This window comes from Gorilla gorilla, chromosome 22 (genome assembly GCF_029281585.2).
Source record: "Gorilla gorilla gorilla isolate KB3781 chromosome 22, NHGRI_mGorGor1-v2.1_pri, whole genome shotgun sequence".
Classification (NCBI taxonomy): Eukaryota; Metazoa; Chordata; class Mammalia; order Primates; family Hominidae; genus Gorilla; species Gorilla gorilla.
The window spans coordinates 39,383,493-39,406,936 of record NC_073246.2 but is presented as its reverse complement, the minus strand read 5'-3'; the positions used below and the strand labels follow the sequence as shown (position 1 = coordinate 39,406,936).

General features: G+C 38.7%; 1 protein-coding gene across 12 annotated transcripts in view; it reads right to left on the bottom strand.

Annotated features, from left to right (window-relative positions):
- Window positions 1–203: 203 nt before the first annotated feature.
- The window catches only part of DYRK1A (dual specificity tyrosine phosphorylation regulated kinase 1A), a 149,463-nt gene continuing 126,222 nt past the window's right edge, over window positions 204–23,444 (bottom strand). For all 12 annotated transcript variants that reach the window (XM_031005157.3, XM_055374016.2, XM_055374018.2 and 9 more), the window contains 5 exons: window positions 22,234–22,380; window positions 19,135–19,275; window positions 9,774–10,080; window positions 9,140–9,264; window positions 204–3,465 (listed from right to left, as the gene is read on the bottom strand). In XM_031005157.3, the coding sequence (XP_030861017.1) occupies window positions 2,845–3,465; window positions 9,140–9,264; window positions 9,774–10,080; window positions 19,135–19,275; window positions 22,234–22,380 (1,341 nt within the window). In that variant the 3' untranslated portion in view covers window positions 204–2,844. The remainder of the gene's footprint in view (window positions 3,466–9,139; window positions 9,265–9,773; window positions 10,081–19,134; window positions 19,276–22,233; window positions 22,381–23,444) is intronic.

Below are 23,444 nucleotides of genomic sequence, written 5' to 3'. Positions count from 1 at the left end.
AATGATCTGTTAAACCTCCAATTTTTACTTTCAGAGATTGCTGATGCCTATGTCAATGTATCTCAAATAGTTTCCTTTTTACACATTTAACTCAACTTTGATACTATACCTACCAGACCTGGACCAGTTTAATTGCATAGGAAGATTTTTACTATGTTTACATTTTTCTTAAATTAATTTTTAAAAAAGCATAGTAAAGAGTCTGAGGACAAATTATTCAACTGTTTATCATACATAAGACCGCATGACTATAATACAAAGGGGGGTTCTTTTTTCATTTAACGTTACAATATACACAGCAAGTCCGGACTAGATCTTACAATCTGAACACAGGTATTTAACCTTTTCCATGCTGTTTATGTTTACAATGCACAGAAGTCCTGTAACCAAACTGTGTAGTAAAGCACACAAAACTGGACTGTAACATAACACAGTATGCAGAAGCATTGGATTTTATGATTCTCTTTATGTAAATATCGGTTTAAAAACTGCTTTAGTTTTTTGGTGCTTGCTAAGATGTGGCAACCAGCACAGAAAAAAAAATGACCTGACCCATATGATATCTTAACCTTATATTCCTAAACAGCAGTAACTACTGAATTCCTTTTGATGTTGCTATACTCAAGATGATATCCTTTTATTCACTGTAAACCTTTATGAACTACCAAGTTCAAAAAAATCATCCACAGGCTTGACAGTTAATTACAAAATAAATATGGATTTCCTGATAAACAACAAAAAGTTTTTGTAGTTTATAAAAACGAGTATTTCCAAGTTTCCATTCACATTTACATAGTGTTTAGCCTTTCTTTTCTCACTGTTTACATATAAAAACCTGCTTTTGTTCAGAAAAAAAATTGACCTAGTCAGCCACATGGAACTGACCAAGAGAATGAAACGCGGTGTTCTGCTGAGTCATCTTAAACAGGTTATCGGCAGAGGTAGATTACTGCTTCTTTTCTAGGCTTCTTTTGATCCCGGACAGGTAAATTACTTATCTTCATTCTCCCAATTCAACCGCTCAAAAGTGTCACACCCCAAAATTGGTCAATTTAAAATGGGAACACAAATTTAGCAACTGCCAGACTGTGTTACATTAAGGCAGCGTAATCTCAACACGAGGCACCTGTTAAATACCAGCCTGTCTGCTCAGGTCACGCATGAGAGTTCTGCTTTACTTGCGCTCATACTCTGGACCTGTTGGTGCAATCAAGGTCTTGCTTTCAAGTTTACAAGTAGGTTAATCAGGAATACAAGAATCAACTGCTGGTTCCATAGCTTCTGGATCCAGTGTCCCTTTACCTTCAGAAGCCTGAACACACTTAGAATGTAACAGATGTTGTAATCTTGAATTAGATGTCAATCTATTATGTTCAGTACACAGATTGCTGTAAATGTATTGGCTATGGATTCAACAACAGTTCCAGTTTTGTTTAAGCAATAGTACAGCCATAATTTTCAACTGACATTTAAAAATGGTCTAGTTACACCTTGTGTCAAAGTGCAGAACTGCTACATTATTGGTTACAGACATCTATGTGCTATAAAAACAGCTTTGGTACAATAAATTATCAAAAAAGAAAATAAATTTTTGTAAAATTCACAGCATAATTGTGAGGCAAAAAAGCAGTCACATAAAATTCTGCATTTTTTAAAAATGTTCAGGATGAACAGAAGACATCTTTGTGCAGAAGAAATGGTGGAGATACCACGTGCCGAGAAAAAGCAAAAGAAAAAGTAAAAAGCAGGAAGGGACACAGCTGTAGCTATTTCCATCAAAGCAAACCACTACTTCTGTGACCCTCAACCAATAAGGAAGTCAACTTTATGACACACGCAAAGTGACCTTGCAATACCTTACAATTAGTGGGTCACAAAAGTCTATTTTAAAAGAAAGGCCTCTTGAATTACCCATTCTCTGTGTTTTCAGCATTAAGGACTGTCTGCAAAAGCATGTCCAAAAGTGATTGCATCTGAAATGGTAGGCTCTTCTAATTTCGAGTCCAAATCCATAAGGCCAAAGGTTATCCCAAAGACCACCACTCAGACCTCCCCAGGACTGGCCACGACCGACCCGTTGATTGCTTCTCAGTGCACCTTGGTTAGGAGACCAGTCACGTTCCATCCTATCTTCCTGTGGCCTCTGCAACGGGAGAGCCACAGGATTCCATGTAATTGCTGCTTTGCTCCTCAGTAGGTTCAGATAGGAGAGTTCTGATCCCCGCCACTCAGCATGCTTACTGTGCCTGACAAACTTCACCACAACCGTCCCTTTCATACAGCTGAAGATGGTGTTTGTGGAAGCTGGAGGTCCCTCTTGCTTACAGTACTGCATTTCCGTGCCCAAGTGTGTTTAGAGGACTTAAAAACCCAAATTTCCCACCCTCCCACCCAAAACAAAACAGAACAGAACAAAAAAAGGGGGGATGGCGGGGACAAAAAGAAAAAAAAAACACCCTCATGGGGCCCTTTATGCAAATTATGTGCAGTGCCATTTACTTTAAAATTAGTTGGCAAATGACCAACATCTGAACATTAACTTTTGCTGAATAGAAAGACAAAAAAACCCCACTGTGACTGGGATGTGGCAAGTTAAAATGGGGGAGCAAAAAGAGGATACCTCTGAGCTATCCATGAAGATGGGTTTGGACATGGCTCTTTTAAACACTTCAATGTCCCTTTGCAATCTTTTCAAGTTAAAAAAAAAAAAAATCAGCTTTGCCCTCTTGTAGCGGTTCAGTGTGTTAATCTCCTTCTGATTCAAGCAGCTTTGCACTTTGTTTTTGGAAAAAAAACACCACTTCTATAAAAACACACAAGAAACAAACTCAAGTTTCAATGTAGTCACGAGCTAGCTACAGGACTCTGTTGCACACAAACTCCTGTCATGGGGGACTCTTCTCTATCAGCCCCTTGCCTCATTGTCAGATGTCCTTCAGTCATGTAATGTGCAGGACCTGTATTAGCAGAAAATTGGTATGTTGGATGTCCAGCTATGCCAGTCTCTTGGCGGGGATTGGAGTAGACGGTCAAATTAACGTCCATAGCTCCATTCTGTCCAAAGTCCAAGGTATTAGCAGCCACTGGGCGATTCTGGTAGGCCTGATTGCCTTGATTACCAGTAGAGGAGGAAGATGTCGAGGAAGAAGTCGTTGAGGAAGACAGGGATGTCATGGAGTGGTGACTGTGGCCAACCTCCATAGAATCTTGGGTAGAGGAGCTATTCGTTGGAGAATTGTAGACCCTTGGCCTGGTCCGGTTACCCAAGGCTTGTTGTCCATGGTGGTGGTGATGGTGGTGGTGGTGGTGATGGTGATGGGAACTGTTACCATGGTGATGATGCAATGCATTCTGTTGAGGGGCTACATGAAAGGTTGTTTCTTGAACAGGATGAGTTTCAACAGTGACCTGTGTAGGAGCTTCAGTGCCTGACCAACCAAGAGGAGCAGGAAATTGCTGACGCACCTGAAAGAACAGATTTTTAAAAGGATTTTTCAGAGGACTGTTTCCAAGCTTTAATCTTCCATCAAAAGCCATGACACTAACAAACTAGCATCATATTAATCAGGGGGAAACGGTTTTTGAAATTTTAATGTGTTAGACAGTTTTATAATTCAAAATCCCAAATACATTCAAGGGCAAAAAATTTCATCACGAAAGCTGCAATTTTTAGGAAGTTATATCCTTAAATAGGTTCATCTATTTCACTAGCCACTGTCCTTCCTTGGGAGCACTGTTTATGCCAGGGGTCAGCAAATATTTCCTGAAAAGGGCTGGATAGTATTCTGGGCAGGTCCAAAAGGAAGTCTTTACTTTTCCCTCATGTCCTTCCTCTCTCCATCTTTCTTCTTTCAATAAAGGACTACTATCTACCTAGCTGCTCAACAATGCCTCTGTCCAACCCATGAGCAAGAACTTATGAGTCTACCTGTGAAACAGATTCCAAATTTGGCCTCTTCTCTTCATCCCCATCATCTCTTGCCTACGCTAACACAACAGCCCCTTAAATGAACTCCTTGTTTCCATCCTTGCCCTTCTCCAAAGGGTAGCAGGAACAATCTTTTCTTAACACAAATCCAATCACTTCCCTATTTAAAATCCTTTAATGACTTCTCACTGCACTTAGAAAAACAAAACAAACCCAAATGGATACAACGATCTGCATCATCTGGCCAATGCCCACTTCTCTAACCTCTTTCTCCACCCATCCTATCCCTGGCTACCTGAGTTCCAAACAAAGAAGACCTGCCTTCCATTCCTCCCCTGGGTCAAAATCTCTCAAATGCCTCAGTGTACTGGTAACACGCTGCTCCCTTCTGCCTAGAAATGTTATTTCTTGGATTTTCTTATTGCTTGGATGTCTCTTTTTCATCGCTTCAGTTCCAGAACCTTCCCTGACCACTCTGGCTGATGCTGCCTCAACAACTGTGGCAGAAGCTACTGGTTGTGCACAATATTCTTCTGGTTCCTGAGCACATGGCTACACGACACTTCCCAGCCTCCCTTGTACTTACTGATGGCCATATGTCTAAGCTGTCAATGGAATGTGAATGAAAGCTTGTATGTCACTGCTAGCCTGGCACACAAGATAATACCTCCCAAGTCCTTCTGCCTGCTGGACACAGTAGACAACTAGGCCCTAGGGCAGGGTGGAACCACAAGATGGTAGGAGATCAGGACCTGGAAGACAGCCCAGCCACTAACCTGAACACCTATTCTGGACTGTTGCACAAAAATGAAGGAAACTTGGTACTCTTTAAGCTACCATATTTTGGGGGTCTGTTATATCAGAGTTTGGCCTATTCTAATTAATACATCCTATCCAACAAACAGTCTTTCTCTACCAAATTATCCTTATTTTCTTTTTAACAGCTAATGCTACTTGCCATTTTTCTTCATGTTCATTTTATTTACTTGTGTCACTGTAAGCTCCAGGAAGGCAAAAGGCTCAGTCTGTATCCAGTGGCTGGCACAAATTGTTAAGTGTTTATTCAACAAAGGTGGTCTGAGAACCAAACTTTTAAGAGATACTACTGAAAACAATCAGTAGAAAAGTTGGCAGTGAGTTCTCAGAAAATACTATATGGTTTTTATATGAAGTTAATCAAGTTACTGGATTAGAAAATCACATGGGGGGCAATCTGGCAATAGTTATCAAAATTATAAATCACATTACCCTTTGAAACAGTCATTCTGCTTTCAGGAATTTATATCACAGATAAAATGTCTATGTGTGAATGAGACATGTACAGTGGTGCCTCCTTATCCGCAAGAAATACAGTCCAAGATCCCCACTGGATGCCTGAAACTGCAGAGGACTAAACCCTCTATATACTATGTTTTTTGATCTGATAATCTAGATGGCTACAAAGCAAAGTAACTTATCTACTGTGTGGACACGCTAGACGAAGGGATGAGTCATGCCCAGGGTGGGACAGCATGAGATTTCACGTGCTACTCATAACAGAATTTAAAACTTACGAATTGCTTCTGAAATTTTCCACTTTATATTTTTGGACCGTGACTGACTGAATAACTGGAACCGTGGATAAGAAGGGACACTACCGTACAGGGTTATTTATTAAACTACCATTTGTAAATAGTAAAAAAGGTTGGAAATGAACTAAATGTCCATTAATAAATAGGGGACTGGTGGCCAAGGTGGCTCACACCTGTAATCCCAGCACTTTGGAAGGCTGAGGTGGGAGGATCAGTTCAGCCCAGGAGTTCAAGACCAGCCTGAGAAACATAGTGAGACCTCACTGCAGGGTGTGCTGGGACACAATCGTAGGCCTAGTTACTCAGGAGGCTGGGGTGGGAGGATCACTTGAGCCCAGGTGCTCAAGGCTGCAGTGAGCTGTGATGACACAAGTGCACTCCAGCCTGGGTTACAGAGCAAGACCCTAGCTCTAAAAATAAATTAAAAAATGAATAAACAAACAATAGGGGAATGGTGAAAAGACTTATGGAATATCTAAACAACGGGATACTGTGCAAATAAATAAAAGAATGAAAAAGCTCTCTATTTACTGATATACAGAAAGTGCTCCAAAATATATGTCAAGACTAGAAAAACCAAGATGTTCTGAAAGCGTATGCCTGGTATGGTACTATTTGTGTACAAAGGGTGGATGAAGAATATGTATTTGTATTTGCTTGAATATGTATAAAATATCTCAAAAAGTATATAAAAAACTAATAAACTAATAACACTGGTTTAGAAATTGAGGGGCTAGAAGGCATGGAAGGAAGGAAAACCTTTCGCTGAATTCCCTTTTATATTTACTTATTTTTAAAACCATGTGACTATATCAACCACTCAAAAATTAAGTAATAAAAAAGGATTTGAAGCAAAATCTTGACCTCTGTGAAATCCAGGTGGGAAGAACGCGGTGTCTTATGCTACTCTTGTATGTGTTTGCGGTATGGAATAGATCTGGAAGAAAGAAAGGGAAGAAGCCAAGACAGGCGGATGGTCTAACGATTTAGAGAGAGCCCCTGGGAGTAGTGATACTTAAGATCTGAAGCATAAATAGTAGTTACCAAAACAAAAGGAGGAGGAAAAGAGTGTTCCAGGCTGAGAGCACAGGAAATGTGAGAAAAGTAAGAGAGAGTGTGGCATATTACACAAAGTGAAAAATGAATTAGTGTGACTAGGGTGAGTGAAGAGGAGAAAGAATGGCCTCGGTGGGGACCAGATCCTGGAAAGCACCGACGCCTTGATAAGAAGTCTACATTTCATTTCAGGTAGAAGGGCAAGTCAAAACTGGTTTAAAGTAAGGAAAACAGGCCGGGTGCAATGGCTCATGCCTGTAACCCCCACACTTTGGGAGGCCGAGATGGGCAGATAACCTGAGGTCGGGAGTTCACGACCAGCCTGGCCAACGTGGCAAAACCCCGTCTCTACTACAAATACAAAAATTAGCCAGCATGGTGATGTGCATCTGTAATCCCAGCTACTCAGGAGGCTGAGGCAGGAGACTCGCTTGAACCAGGGAGGCGGAAGTTGCAATGAGCAGAGATCGTTCCATTCCACTCCAGCCTGGGCGATAGAGCAAGACTCAGTCTCAGCGGGGGGAAAAAAAAGTAGGGAAAATAGCAAGAACAGACCACTTTAGTGAAAGCTCACTTGGCTGCAGGGAAGAGAATGGTGCTGACAGGTGAATGGAATTAGACACTCCATTCTAGTAAGACAAGTCATAACAATGAGGTAAAGTGAAAGGTGGAGAATAAAAATGTATTAAGATGTAGTGAATCCAGATAATTTACTGTCTGATTCAGTGTGGGGAAAGAGGGAGAGAGGAGTGCCCCCAAATTTACAACTTGAGCAAATGGGACAAAGAATGGCAAAAGTAGAAGAGTTGGGAAGGAAGTGAAAATGATGACCTCAGTTTATGTGCTGTGTGTGCACATATTGTTGAGACTTTCAAGGTGACATTTATAGTAAACAATTAGAAAGGCCCTAGGGGTTCAGAAGTGAAGTCTAAGTCAGAAGTCAAGACTTAGGAGCAACTAGCATGAGGATGGTGACTGCAGGCCCTGGCAGGTGTGGCTGAAATCATCCAGGAAACATTAAGCGGAGTAGGGAAGGGACACGGGTCATGCCTCGAGGAACGCCCAGGTTTCAGGGCTGGGTAGAAGGAAAAAAACGAAACAGACAGTGAAGCAAAAGGGCAAAGAAAAGGGGGTGGGGGGAGGGAAAGAAGAACATCCTGCCAAGGAAACCAGCAGTGAGTGTTTCAAAGAGTGGGGAAAAGTCAACACTGCCAAATGAAGTTGTAGAATGCAGAAAGATAGCATTAGGGTGTCCACTGGACCCATGAATAAAGGTCACCGCTGACACCAGCAGGAGAGTTGGAGGGCAGGACCTAAGTGGAACAGGCAAAGAGGTCTTCAGGGTAAAGAGACAAAGACCACAGGTAGCAGAAGTATAGGGAAAGAAAGGGGGACACGCAAAGGTGCTGCTTAAGATGGGAGAGGCCTGAGGATGAGGAAATGCTGATCAACAGAAAAAGCCAAAAGAGGAGAGAGTGAAGACACCGGAGCTGAGGGAGACCAAAGGGCAAAGCCCCCATGATGGCAGGAGAGAGGGGATCAGGGCGATGAGTGGGCTTGGCCTTAGGCAAAAAGAAACACACTGCTTCTAACAAAAAAGGGGTAGAGGAGAAGTGGACAGTGCACACATAGGCAGGATCATGTATTCAATGTTACAAAGCGGAGAGAGTTCCTGTCTGAAGACTCTTTTCCTTACAAAGCAAAGAGTGGGTAAGAACAGAGAAGGGGAGGGCAAAGGTTTCTAAGAGTAGAAAGGTTTGAAACTATTATTAAAGAGAATAGGAGAGGATGGGACAACTTGGAAAACATGTAAGACTGCCCAGCAGAGGTTGGTGAGTATTAACAGTGCTGACAAACAGCTGCATGTGGGATCTTCTCCAGCACCATTCAGCTGCCCTAGTCACAAGAATGGAGAGCACTCTTAATCAACAGCAGTTTACTCATCCATCAAATACTACACTGGCCTCTCACCTTCAAACACCATCACACAAAACTCGGTATGAACCAACTTACAACTTTATTAGATTATTTAAATATTTTTACCATCACCATCTGCTTCACTCCAATTTTGAAAAAGTACTTAATTAGATCCTCTTCAACAGGTTTAAAAACAGAAAACAAACAAAACAACAACAACAAAAAGGCTAAAATCAAACCAGAAATTGATTCAGAATCCAGGACTATAAATGCTAAAAAATCATGGGAGGAAGCAGAGTCGAGTCATTAAGATCATGACCCAGGGAAATTTACTTAGCCCATGAAGTCTCAGTTTCCACTGTAAAATGGGAATCAAAAAAGCATGAGGCTCAAAACGCTGCTTTGGTAAATGAGATAAACACAGGAAAAAAACTGTTCAAAACAACAACCGTTATGCCCCCAATAAGTGTTTGCCACTTCTAGACGAGGAGGAGGAAAACTGCAAGAATGTGCTTCTCTATGATAAGTACTTACATTTCCTTAGACAGGAGAACGTCATGAACCTCTAGGGTAAATGATACGGTCATTCTAAAGGCACCTGGCATCCAGTGCTGCTCCACCTGAGCATGGCAGGTGACACAAGCAAATGAACCACGTGCGAGCTCACCTGGGGACTGTGTGTCTCGCAGTCCATGGCCTGCACGGCAGCTGTGAAGTGCCCGCCACTGTGCCGATGCTGGTGCGTCGGATCCGACCGGGCTCTCCCACTGTTACTTGTCCCCGATGAGCCACCTGAAATATCACAACACAAAACAATACAACTGTGAGTTTAAAATTCATTTTGTTCAAATTTATACTCTGAAGCTATACCATTAAAACTGAAAGTACTCACACACACACATACAAAATCTCTAATATTAACTTGAAAGTATATCACAAAGTCTTCATATTCTCTGACTAAAACCAGGTTCTCTCTCGTCCACCACTGAACTAAAATACAACGAAGTCTGGTTAAGGTAGGGGAAAACTCAAGCAATGTGGACAAAAATTCCATTTAAGAAGTAATTTAAAATGCTGGTTAGTAAATAGATTTCCAACTGCCAAGCAGATTTTATTACATGCGTAACTAAATATTGGAGCTTTGGGGGAGATGAATTTACTACTAACTACAAAGAACAGATTTAAGTAAAGTAACTGCTCCCCACTCTATTAACAAATTTAATCAACACTTTAAAATAATCCCACTTCATAAAGAAAACGCAAAACATTCCCAAGCCTAATCTAACCGCAGCAGCACAGACCTGAGCTTGACGATGTACTGGAGGTGGTGCCCGAAGACTGAGACTGCTCCATGGCGGGGCTTGTAGATACACTATTACTTGTATTTGTACCTTCATCAGCTGTTTTCTTGAAGAAACTGTGCTGCAGAGCATAATAAGGTTGAATTCGAGTTTTGGGGTCATAATCAAGCATCCTTAAAATGAGGTCTTTGAACTTCAAGTAGTCAGCGACCGTATGACCTGACTCCCCAGCACGACGCCCACCAGGTCCTCCTGTTTCCACTCCAAGAATGTTATGAAGTTTACGGGTTCCTGGCGGTTTGTACTCCTGTAAGAGAGAAGATGAAAGGCTTTCTCTAAATTTGGTGGAATACGTAAACACTCACATAATTTAATTTCAAATATGTTTAAATATATATGTTGAGGCCTTTATTAAAAAGGACACTTCATAGTTAAATCCTCTGCCTTTTCACACATTACTATCCCAAATGCATGGTAGTTACAGTTCAACATTAATTCTGAGACCAAAAATGGCTGTAAAGATCATTTAGCCCAGGGGTCAGTAAACTATGGCCTGATCCAGAGCCTGGTTTTCTACAGCTCCAGCTACAAACAGTTTTTCTGTTTTCAAAGGTTGTAAAAACAAGCAACCAAAAACAAAAAATATGCAACAGAGGCCCACAAGGCTAAAAGCATTTTCTCTCGTCTTTTACAGAGAGCACGCATGCCCCCTGCTCACCCTGGCTGGGAGCCTCTTTCCTACCTAACTGTGCACCCGCAGCACCTGTTACACTTCCTTCAGCAACAGCAGCCCAAGAAAGCTATGGCAATGACACCAAGGATGTTCTACATAAAAAGGCACTGGCCTAACCCTACCTGCTCATGGTAAAAAAAGAGAAAATTATGTATGCTTCCCTTTAGAAAATCTATGTAATAATAAACTAACGTGTGTTGAGATTTCCTGAAAACTCATTTTTGACAGATAATACTATAACCCTTAAAACCTCTATAAATATTGAATTTATTAAGAATAGCATCACCAGACTTTGACTTCTGTTACAATGCAGAAATGTGTGAGATGATTGTTCCTCCTCTAATAAGTCATAAAATCACTGCCTTTTAAAGACCCATCAGAGTGCTGTATGAGGATCCAAAGTTGGAACAAAAATCTCCTGAATTCTACAAAATGAAAAGCCTCTCCTGGAAGAGACCTGCAGTGGGAGAAGGCACAAGTATGCCACAGATGAGCGAGAAGACTCCAGCCCAAGTCTGAACCAACTTCTGACGGCCAGGAGTGGACAGACAGAAGGATGGGGCAGTACAGCAGGAGGAAGGCGATCTCCCAGGCACAGAGAGTTAGGAGTGGGGCTGCTGACTGGGCAGTAATGTACAGAGACCACTAGATTTTCCCTGGTTCTAAAGACACGAACACTGCTGAAGGGAATGTCCTGATCCCAGCTCAAAACATATGAAAACAGTGGGGAGTAGAATCTAAGTCAAACAAGCAAAGCCCAGAGTCAGCTAAGCTACAAAAGAGATCAACTCAGCCCCACATGAGGGGCCTGACAGAGTTAAGAGGCCTCTTTCTGAGGGAAAATATGACTCACTTCCATCTTTAACTGTTCTTAAGCAAAGAAAATTTGTCACACATTTAAAAATTACAAACATTTTTAAAAAATGACGTCCACAATCACATGAAAAGAAAAAAACCCAACAGAAGATACACATAAATAAATGGTGCAGATGTTGAAAATAGCAGACTGGAACTTTAAAATAATTATGATAAATTACATCTGATAAATTATGATAAATAATTAAACAATTTAGTTCAAAAGTGGACAACATATGAATAGATGTAGAATTTCAGAAGAGAAAAACTATATTTAAAACAAAATAGAAATGCTAGAACTAAAAAATATAGGCTGGGCTCATGTCTCTACACCCAGGTTGAGGTGGGAAGACTGCTTGAGTCCAGGAGTTCAAGACCAGCCAAGGCAACATAGCCAGACCCCGTTCCTACAAAAAATTTTAATAGCTGGGTATGGTGGTTGCACCACTCCTGTAGTCCGAGCTTCTTGGGAGGCTGAGGTAGAAGAACTGCTTGAGCCAAGGAAGTCAAGGCTGTAATCAGCCATGATCACACCATTGCACTCTAGCCTGGGTGACAGAGTGAGAGCCTGTCTCAAAAATAACAATAACATCACATGAATCCATTTAATGGATATTCAACAGCAGACTGGACTCAGCACAAGGAAAAAAAAGAAATCAGTGAACGAGAAGATAGAAAAAGAAATTATCCAAATTAAAAACACAAACAGAAAACAGAATGAATAAACCAGACAGAGACCTCTGGGATAATATTCAGCACTGTAGCATACACATCACTGGAGAACTAGAAGACGAAAGCAGAACAAATATTTGGCAAGACTGTATCTGAGGATTTCCAAAAACTGATGATAGAGATCAACCCACAGATCCAAGAAACTCAGTGAACTCCCAGGAGAAAAAATACAAAGAAAATCATACCTAGGTAAACAGTCAAACTGCGGAAATCAAACAAAGAGAAAACATTAAAATCAGCGAGAGGGAAGAGGGGGAAAATATTATCTGCAGGGGAACAATGCTAAGAATAACCACTGACTTCTCTACAGAAACAGTGTAATCCAGAAAAAAAGTCAATACATCTTTAAGCAATATCGTAACATCTTTTTCTTTCGCTGAAAGAAAGAAGTTAATCTATAATTCTATATTCACTGAAAATATCTTCCAAAAAATAAAGGTAAACAAGTATTTTCAGATCAACACCTGCTGAGAGAATTCATCGGGATAACTTATTCATTACAAAATAAAAGTTAAAGGAAGGTCTTGAGGCTGAAGAAATAATACCAGATGGAAGCTAGGAATTGCAAAAAGGAATGAATAACACCAGAAAAGAGCAAATATAAGGATAAATATAAAAGATCTATTATCCTTATTTTATGTCTTTTTAAATTTCTTTTGTGTGTTAAATCTATTTTTATTCAAACAGCCAACAATGTGTTGTGAGGTTTATAACATGCAAAAGTAATACAACAAGTGCACAAGAGGTAGATAGAATCACATGGTTATCACACTGTTTAACAAGCAATATATTATTATTTGAGGGTAAACTAATGTTAAACGTGCATATTATAAAAGGAACACTAAACATGACACATAGAGGAATAAGTAAAAAAATCAATACAGGAGATAAAATAAAATGCCAAAAAGTATTCAACAAACCTCCCCGCAAAAGGCAGGAAAGAAGGAATAGGAAACAAAGAACAGGAAAGACAAACAGAACACAAATAAGACAACAGTCTTACACCCAAAACTCTGAATAATGGGTTAACCACTATCAGACTAGATTAAAAAACGACCTGACCATATGTTGCACACAACACAAAAATAATTCTTTAAATATAAAGGTAGGCACAGGTTTACAGTAAAAGGGTAAAAGTGTGTGTGTGTGTCTACACATGTTGCATATTTTTCTTCATATCTTTCATATCTACACACACACACCATGAAAATATCAAGAATAAGAACACTGGTAAGACTATAGTGATATCGGACAAAGCAGACTTAAAGACAAACATGACTAGAGACAAAGAGGGACATTTCAGGATGATAAAAGGGTCAATTTATCAATAAGTCATAACAATATCAAACATGCATATACCTATTAACAAAGCTTCAAAAACCATAAAGCAATGTTACAAAGGGAGTCTAAGACAAATCCAAACTTATCAATGAAGACTCTTCTCTCAATTACTGACAGAATATACACAAATACACACAAAGATATAAAAGATATGAAGAAAAATATCAAACAATTTGATCTACATTGATAGTTGGAGACCACTACGCCAAACAAACACAAAATACAATTCTTATCAAGCACACATAAAACATTCACGAAGACACATTAGATGCTAGGCCATAAAACAAGTCTCGATTTTAAAGGACTAAAAATCACGTTCTGTGACCAAACTGCTACTAAACTAGAACTCAGTAAGACATCTAGAAAATCCTCAAATATTTTGAAATTATGTAACAAAATTCTAATGACAGGTTAAAGAAGAAATCACAAGTTAGAAACATTTCAGAGTGACTGTTACAACATATAAAAAGTGGCTGGGTGTGGTGGCTCATGCCTGTAACCCCAGCACTTTGGGAGGACAAGGCAGGTGGGTCACGAGGTTAAGAGATCGAGACCATCCTGGTCATATGGTGAAACCCCGTCTCTACTAAAAATACAAAAATTAGCTGGGCGTGGTGGTGGGTGCCTGCAGTCCCAGCTACTTGGGAGGCTGAGGCAGGAGAGTTGCTTGAACCCGGGAGGCGGAAGTTGCAGTGAGCCGAGATCACACCACTGCACTCCAGCCTGGCAACAGAGCGAGACTCCGTCTTAAAAAAAAAAAAAAAAGAAAAGAAAAGAAAAACCAACAACAACAACAAAAACATATAAAAAGCTGCAGAATGCAGCTAAAGCAGTGCTCGGAGGGAAATTTATACCATTAAATTCTATAGTAGCAAAGAGGCTTAAAAATTAATGATCTAGTTTCCACCTTTAAGAAGCTGGAAAAGGAGTAAATTCAACCCAAGTAAATGGACATAATGAAGAGCAAAAAACAGAATAGAAACTAGATCAAGAATAGAAAAAGAAAAGAAAAAAAAAAGAAATCAACAAAGTCAAAAGCTGGTTGTCTGGAAAGATTAATAAACTTGATCAACCCCGAGGCAAGACTACTTTGGGAAAAAACAGAAAGTACAAATGGCCAATATCAGGAATAAAAGAGAGACTATCACTACAGATTCTCTAGATATTAAAAAAAAAATTATAGTAAAATATTATTGATAATTTTATGCCAACAAATTCAACAATTTAGATGAGAAAGAAAAGCTTCTTGAAAGATACAACTTACCAAAACTAACTTAAAAAAATTTGAATAGCCATATTTTCATCAAAAAACATAAATTATAATTAAATAACCTTCTAACAAAAAATGTCCCAGGTTCTGAAGGTTTCATCAATGACCTCTACTAAACATTACAAAAGAAATAATGCCAACCAATCATATACAAATTTTTTCAGAAAATCAAGAAAAAATATTTCCTAATAGTTTCACAAGTCCAGCACGATCCTAAAATCAAACCCCAATGATGGTTTTATTAATAAAATGTTATGCAAATATCCATTAATGACATAGAAACAAAATTCCTTACCAAGAGATTAGCAAATTGAACTGAGCAATATATATAAGGGAATAGTAGTATATCAAGGCCAAGTGTAGGTTATCACAGGGTGGGGCTTAATATTCAAAAAATTAATGCATTTTACCACAAAACAGGAGAAAAATCATATGATGATCTCTATACGTGCAGAAAAAACATGACAATATTCAAAACCCACTCATGATATTAAAAAAGCAAAAAAGACATGCAATTGAAAAAACAAAACTGTCTTCATTCATGGAGCATTAAGACTGCTTAAGTAGAAAGCCCTATCAAATTTCAACAACAAAAATACAGTCATCCCTCAGTATACGCAGGGGGTTGGTTCCAGGACCCCCCCAAATATACTGAAATCCACACATACTCAAGCTCCACATGGAGGCCATGCGGAACCCACATATGTGAAAAGTTGGCCCTCATACACAGGTTTCACATCCAGGGAATACTGTATTTTTGATCCACATTTGACTGCAGATGTGGAACCTTCAGATAGATACAGAGGGCTGACTCTATTTGTCGGAAAAAAATGTGCATACAAGTGGACCTGTACAGTTCAAACCTGTATTGTTCAAGGGTCAACTGTACTAGAATAAGTGAATTTAGCAAGGTCTTAGGATACAAAATCAATATACAAAAATCAGTTGTATTTCTGTATACCAAAAATGAAAAATTATGAAATTATACATTTTAAATGCCATTTGAAATAGCATCTAAAAAATTAAAAACTAAGGAATAAAGTGAACAAAATATGTAAGACTTCTGCATTAAAAACTATAAAACACTGCTGAGAGATTTTAAGCCCTAAATAAATGGAGAGATAACCCATCTTTATAGAGTGGAAGACTTAATATTGTTAAGATGTCCATTTTCCTGAATGCAATCCCAACTGCAACCCAAATCAAAATGCTAGCACCATTTTTTTGGTAGAAATTTACAAGCTGATTCTAAAATCCATATGTGAAAAGAAAGGACCTAGAATAGAAAACATATCAACAGGGTAAAGCAATTGCTTTCAGCAAATGCTGCTGTAACTACTAGGTAAGCATATGGAAGAAAATGAACTTCAACCCCTTCACCCTGTTCCACACTCAAAAATTAATTCAAGATGGACCACAGAATCCTAACTGTAAAAGCAGACTAAAAAATAAAAATAAAAAACTTTTAGAAGAAAACACAGAAGAATATCTTCACAAACTTGGAGATGGCAAAGATTTTTCAGGATAAAAAAAGTACCAAACAAAAAAAGTTGACAAATACAACTTCATCAATATTAAAACTCCCTATTCATCAAAAGATATCATATTAAGAAAGGAAAAGGCAAAGCCACTGTCTACGGAAATACACTGACATACATGTGACAAAAAAACGTAATGCCAAAGGACTACTCAACTATTAAACAACTCAGTAACACAAGCAAAAGATGGGAAAGACCTGTGACAAAGAATATATATGAAAGGCTAATAAGCATATGAAAAGGTGGTATTAGCCATGAAGAAATGCAAATGCAAACCACTACATATCCACTACAGAATGGCTAAAACCCAACAGACAAACCGTATAAAATGGTGAGGATGTCATGCAACTGGAACCCTCATACATCATGGGAATATAAAATAAAACAACTTTGGAGAACTGGTGTTTTCTTGTGAAGGTAAACACATACCCCATGACCTGGCAATTCTACTCTTAGACTGTGCTGTCAGAGAGATGAAAACATATGTATAAAAGAATGTTCCCTGCAGCCTTATTCATAATAGTCCCAAACTGGGAACAAACCAAATGACCACTGACAGGTGAATATAAATTACGGCATGTTCATTCAATGAAATATGTTGAAGCAATAAAAAAAAAATAAATTCCTGAGACATACAATATTGATGATTTTCCAAAAACAATACATTTGCTGAGTGAAGAAAACCCAAAACTAAACAATAAATACTATAAGGCTCCATTTATACTAAGTTTGCCAATGAAAAAGCAAAGCTAGTCTTTGATGATAGAAATCAGAAAGTAGTGGGATAACAGAAAAGGTCACAGGAGGATTTGGAATGACAGAAATCTTTCATATTGGTTTAGATGGGGGACACTGCTGTACACAAAGGTGAAAACAAACTCAACACTTAAAATATATATCTTATATAAACTGTACTTCAAAAAAAGCATCATTTATTGTCTTCTTCATTCTGCACCTCCACCAGGAAAAAAATATATAGTATTTATTTCATTATTGGAAAACCCTAATATGGGGCTTTTGAAATGTAAAATGAAAAATTAAAAGTAAAAATAAAATCAGTAAACAAACCACAAAGAGATAGCCAATGAAAGTATATGCACATCTATTTGTATCTCTAGTCAAAATTCTTAGTGTACCATTTGTAATGTAATTATTTGATTATGAATTTGACTTTTTGGTACAAAATTTATCTCTTAAAAGCAAAATAATTATTTCATATTTTTAAAAATTAAGTTGCTTAAGTCAATTGCTAAGCGCGACTAAAATAAATCTCATAAAAATCTAGTTAATTCACATGCATTAAATGTATGTTAAGATATCCACTTCCAATTTTAAAAGGGAAAGGACAATCTACTCATTTCTGAAATGCCCCAACCCCAAATAACTAAAAATAGTAATACGTATAGATCAATTTGAAAGAAATCATAGGTCACTGTGGTTTTTGTAAGGCAGAGATTTAGGAGATGGAATGGGATGTTTTATTGAGGAAAAAAAATAGCAGAAGCAAAATACAAATAAATCAATCTGAAATGGAGAAAGCAGCAGCCTGTATCACAGAGAGAGACAACATAAAAAAGATTTAATTTCCTCTCCATGCTAATTCAAACTGGTAGGAACTCCTTTAAATGCTGGTGAAGCTAGTAAGGATTCCCAGACTAAGTTTTGGTTACATGGAAAATGGGCCATGATTAACGAGCTATGTGGGTAAAGAAAAAAACAAGGGCCCAGGAGGTCTCGACGGCATTTTCCATCCTTTCCTTATGGGGAATAGGCATAATTTAGCAGCTGGAAACTGCACTGCCTATAGCTTTAGTGAATATGGCAGAACACAATAACTTACAAATCAGTTTTGAAAGATACAACTACGTATGTGCTTTTAAATATTCTAAAGAAAATCATCTGATATTAAAAGTTATGACTCCATAGCTGTGTGGAGGTGAATTAAGGCAATCAACCATCATCTTCAGTTCACTGAAAATGACACCTGGTGGCAGCGTCGCTAAAATACAAGGCAAAATAATAACTGAAACAAAAATAAACTCTTAAATGTTATAAAATGCAAAACTATGATCTCAAGGTGACTTCTGTATGTACATGTGTGTGTGGGGGTCATATTCAATCACATATTTATACATTACATTCATTCAATACTAGGACCAAAGTAAATTACAAAACATGATTATTTACAGATCTATAAAACAAAAGTAAAAAATCAAGATGCAAAATTGGCATCATTTACTCTATTAAACTGACATAGTTTAGGTATCTTTTAAAAAGTCCTCAGATAAAAGAAAATTACTAAAACAAACCAAATGTTTTAAAAACCTCACTTTAAAAGATTTTGGAGATGTGAAATTTTTGCTATCCAAGTCAATGAGCTAGGAATCTGAAGTCTATCAAAGGACCATCTAGTCAGTTAATATCCTTGGAAAAAAATCACATACTACTTAAGCCAAAAATCATCTTCTGACATAATTTACCAACTGAACTTAAAAAAAAAAAAATCATTTACTCCAATTGTGACTTCTGTTCACAGCTGCAGTATTAACTGTGACCTCATTACATGCCCAAGCTGTGAGAAACAAAGGTCAAATTTATTAATTCTACTGTTGAAACCAAGTATGGTGATGTGATCAGCTGCCTCAAAATGCAGGCATACAGTTTTTAATATGAAGTTTTAAAGATAACGCTGACCGTTAAATCAAACACTGGTCCATACCTGATAGTTCAGGTCAAACTATACTCAACTTCTGAAAAAATATCTATGTAAGGTATCAATAAAATCGTTAACTGAAACACACTGATTTCAAGTAAATGCAAAATGAGCTATAAAAAGACAGGTATGATAAAGAAATTTAATAAAGGCTCAAAACAGATATATCCTTATTTTACCCGTTTTCCATCTTTGGTCTTCTTTAAGTTCCAAGTGCCATCTGGCAACTTCTCAAAGAACTTTCTTGCTTTTGGTGCTTGGTCAAGAATATGAGCAGGTGGAATACCCAGAACTTCTACTATTTTATTCATCTGATCTACCTGTATTAAAAATAAAAACAACAAAACCTGTGATTTCTACTGTACATCTACTCCTGCTCATCAAGTCATTCATTCATAAATAAATTGCACACCTCCTGTGTGTCTGGCACTCCTCTAGACATCCAGCATACAGTAATGAACAAACACAACAAAGGCCCTACCTTCCTTGAGTCAAATACCCCACAGAAGGGAAGACAGTCAATTAACAAACATATTATGTCAGGTAGCCATGGATACAATGTTGAACAGTAAGGAAAGATGAGAGGAAGTTTTAAAGTTTCCGTTTTGGGAGAATTTTATTAAAAAAATTTTTTTTATTTACTTATTTTTGAGACAGGGTCTCTGTCACCCAGGCTGGAGTGCAGTGGTGCACTCAGAGCTCACTGCAGCCTTGACCTCCTCCCAGGCTCAAGTGATCCTCTCACCTCAGCTTCCTGAGTAGCTGGGACTACAGGCATGTACCACCATGCTCGGCTATTTGTTTTTTAGATGGAGTCTCGCTCTGTCACCCAAGCTGAAGTGTGGTGGCGCAATCTCGGCTCACTGCAACCTCCACCTCCCAGGTTCAGGCAATTCTCCTGCCTCAGCCTCCCAAGTAACTGGGACTACAGGCATATTTTTTAGTACAGACAGGGTTTCACCATGTTGGTCACACTGGTCTTAAACTCTTGACCTCAAATGATCTGCCCACCTTGGCCTCCCAAAGTGCTGGGATTACAGGCGTGAGCCACCGTGCCCGGCCCCATGCCCAGCTAATTTTTAAAAATTTTTGTGGAGATGGGGTTTTACCATGTTGCCTATGCTAGTCTCAAACTCCTGGGATAAAGCAATCCTCCCACCTTGACCTCCCAAAGTGCTGGGATTACAGGCGTGAGGTACGGCACCCAACCCAGTTTTCAGAGCATGTTAAATAACCACACACACACACACACACACACACACACACAAAATCCCAGAGGCTTAATAAAGTATGGACCTAATAAAGTACTTTTTTAAGTACTTAAAATGAGTGTGCCTATTATATGCTAGGAACCATATTCAGTGGTAGAAAATAATAAACAAAACATAAAAATTCCTGCCAAAAAGAAGTTTATGTTATAGTGGGAAGACAGCAAATACATATACACACACACACACAAAATTTTTTTTTTTTAATGGAGTCTTGTTCTAGTCTCCCAAGCTAGAGGGCAGTGGTGCGATCTCGGCTCACTGCAAGCTCCGCCTCCTGGGTTCAAGCCATTCTCCTGCCTCAGCCTCCCAAGTAACTGGGATTACAGGCACGCAACACCACACTAGGCTAATTTTTCTATTTTTAGTAGAGACGGGGTTTCACCATATTGGCAGGGCCAGTCTCGAACTCCTGACCTCAAGTGATCTGCCTGCTTCAGCCTCCCAAAGTGCTGCGATTACAGGTGTGAGCCACTGCGCCCGGCATTATCAATAAATAATTAAATACATGATGTCAGATGCTGGCTAAGAACTATGGGATGAGGAGAAGGGGTACTGCAACCGTAAGTGGGGTATATGGTTTCACCAAGAATGTGACATCAGAGCAAACACTAACATCGGCAAAGGACTATCTCAGAAAAGAGCATTTTAGGCACAGGAAGGAAGAAATACAAAGGGCTATGGGCCTGTAGCTGGAGTTTTCAAGGGACCACAGAGAAAGCTCTGTGTGGACCACAGAATGAGGGGAGAAGGAGAGACCAGGTGGTGGTGAGAGAACTGGCATCAGAGGAAGTAGGAATCTGTGGGCTACTCAAAGGACCTCGGCCTTTACAATGAGTAACATGGCAAAGTTTTTTTAATATTGTTTAAGCCCAAGAAAGATACTAATTTACACAGTAAGATTTATACTAAAACAAAAACAAACTATGGCAGTTACTATAAAAGAGTAGCTCACCAGTTCAAGTTGAAATGAATTAAAAGGGGCCGGGCATAGTGGCTCACGCCTGTAATCTCAGCACTTTGGGAGGCTGAGACGGGCAGACCACTTGAGGTCAGGAGTTCGAGAGCAGCCTGGCCAACATGGTGAAACATCAACTCTAGTAAAAATCCAAAACTTAGCCAGGCGTAGTGACGCTTGCCTGTAATTCCAGCTACTCGGGAGCCAAGATTGCGCCACTATACTCCAGCCTGAGCGACAGAACAAGACTCCATCTCCGGGAAAAAAAAAAAAAAAGAAGAATTAAAAGGAAGGATGGAAGAAACAAGTTTCTGACACCACCTATTAACAGCTGCGTAATCCGGTACAAGTCATTAATGCCTTTGGCCTTTCTCTTCTCATTTATAAATAGACTGATCAAGACGTGCAAATTGTCAATTTTTCTTTTAAAAAACAAACAAAACCCCACAGGTGAACGGTTTTTAAAACAATGAAAGTCTAATTTCTCTGACTGCAGGGAAGTAAGGCCTGTCCCTGCCCTCCCATTCACTGCCTCTGACCTTGAAAAATCTTCCAGAACACAGACTGAAAACCTGTAGACTACAGAACTGCACACAGTCTCTGTAGCCCTACAAGTCTATAATCTCGTTTACTCTACATTATTCAGACTGAGTATCCATCAATCCTACTGATCATTACTCTTCAACTCCAAATCATAATCTCAAAATTTAGAGTGATGTTTGTATCACTCTTCAGGATGGCCTTCACTCCTTCATTATCATCTTTAAGCTTTCTGTTATTGTATTTAAAACCTGTAAAATGTATGCCAAAATACTTAACACTTTCTAACTGTTCTCCTTCATGAGTAGATTAAAATATCCTACTCCTATCTCATAATTCTAAACTTACATGACAACTGACAAATATGAAAAATAGATATATTCAAACTGACCTCACATTTGAATGATTAAGTAGACATCTTTGCCTGAAAACAACTTTTAAATTACACTGTCATAGATGAAAGACAAAAAGAAATTATGAAAACAGAATTTGTAAAGCAATACATCATTTACCTCATTGGCACCACTGAACAGAGGTTCTCCAGTGTGCATTTCAACCAAAATACACCCGAGGGACCACATATCAATGGCAAGGTCATAAGGCATTCCCAGTAGCACCTCTGGAGACCGATAAAAGCGACTCTGAATATACTGGTATATCTGAAATATATTTCAAAATAGTATTACTTCAATTGCTTAAAACTGCAGTCAGCATTGGATTAAAAACATTGATCTGATATTAACAGAAAAGAATTGGCTAATTCCTGAATTAGGGTTCCATTGATTAACTTCAACATTAGACTACGAATACAGCTTAAAGAACTAGACATTTCGAGGGATTGGTTAATCTGACTGTGAAATGCATAATACGTAAAGATTCAAGCCCTTTCATTTAGTCTAATCCTACCTAGTCATCATGATATTTCTTAAAACAATTATGCCTCACTAGGAAAAAAAAAACACTATTGAAAGCAATGTATTTCCCTAATAATTATTTCTTCCTACTATGGCTGGCACTTAGTTTACCACTAACTTTACAACTAAATAGTATTTAAATTAACCCAAACAATGTATTTCTCAGCGTTAAAAGTCAAGTAAGTTCAATATAATATAATTTAAAATTCAGATATTTGTACTCTTGCTGTCTCACAGATAAATCCCAGAAACACTGCCACATAAAGATTCAATTGAGAGCTGTCTCTGACCAATAGCTTCTTCTCTCCTCTTCTCTCTCTACCTCCATCCAAGACTTCTTATAGAAAGACAATCCTGAAATGGACTATTTTCAATGAAGTAATGTTAGGATGTCTTCAGAGACCAATTTGTTTCACTTATTAAAAGTGGGAAAGAAATAAAATCCTAACTAAATTTCCTAACACCCAAACCATGCAGCCAGAAAGCTCATGAAATTTTCTGTGGTTCCCACTGAAACCTCCAGCCAAGTCTTCGAGAACAATCTCAGGCCTCCACAGGTAGGTCAACCAACCTTAAGGAACTATGAGAAGAAAGTCTAATTTAAAAGAACTCGGAAGAAGTATTACATTTCCATGGTTTTTATAAGCCAATACCATTGTTAACTCCCTAGGCCCAAACACTCACCACTCCTGAGACTTTTATTTCACAGCTTATGCCAAGAACTTTGTCACCTCCCTATCTAATTTGTTTAAAGCAGTTGCTTTCCCCAAAACACACTTGCCCTACCACCTTCTGATTCTAATCCAACA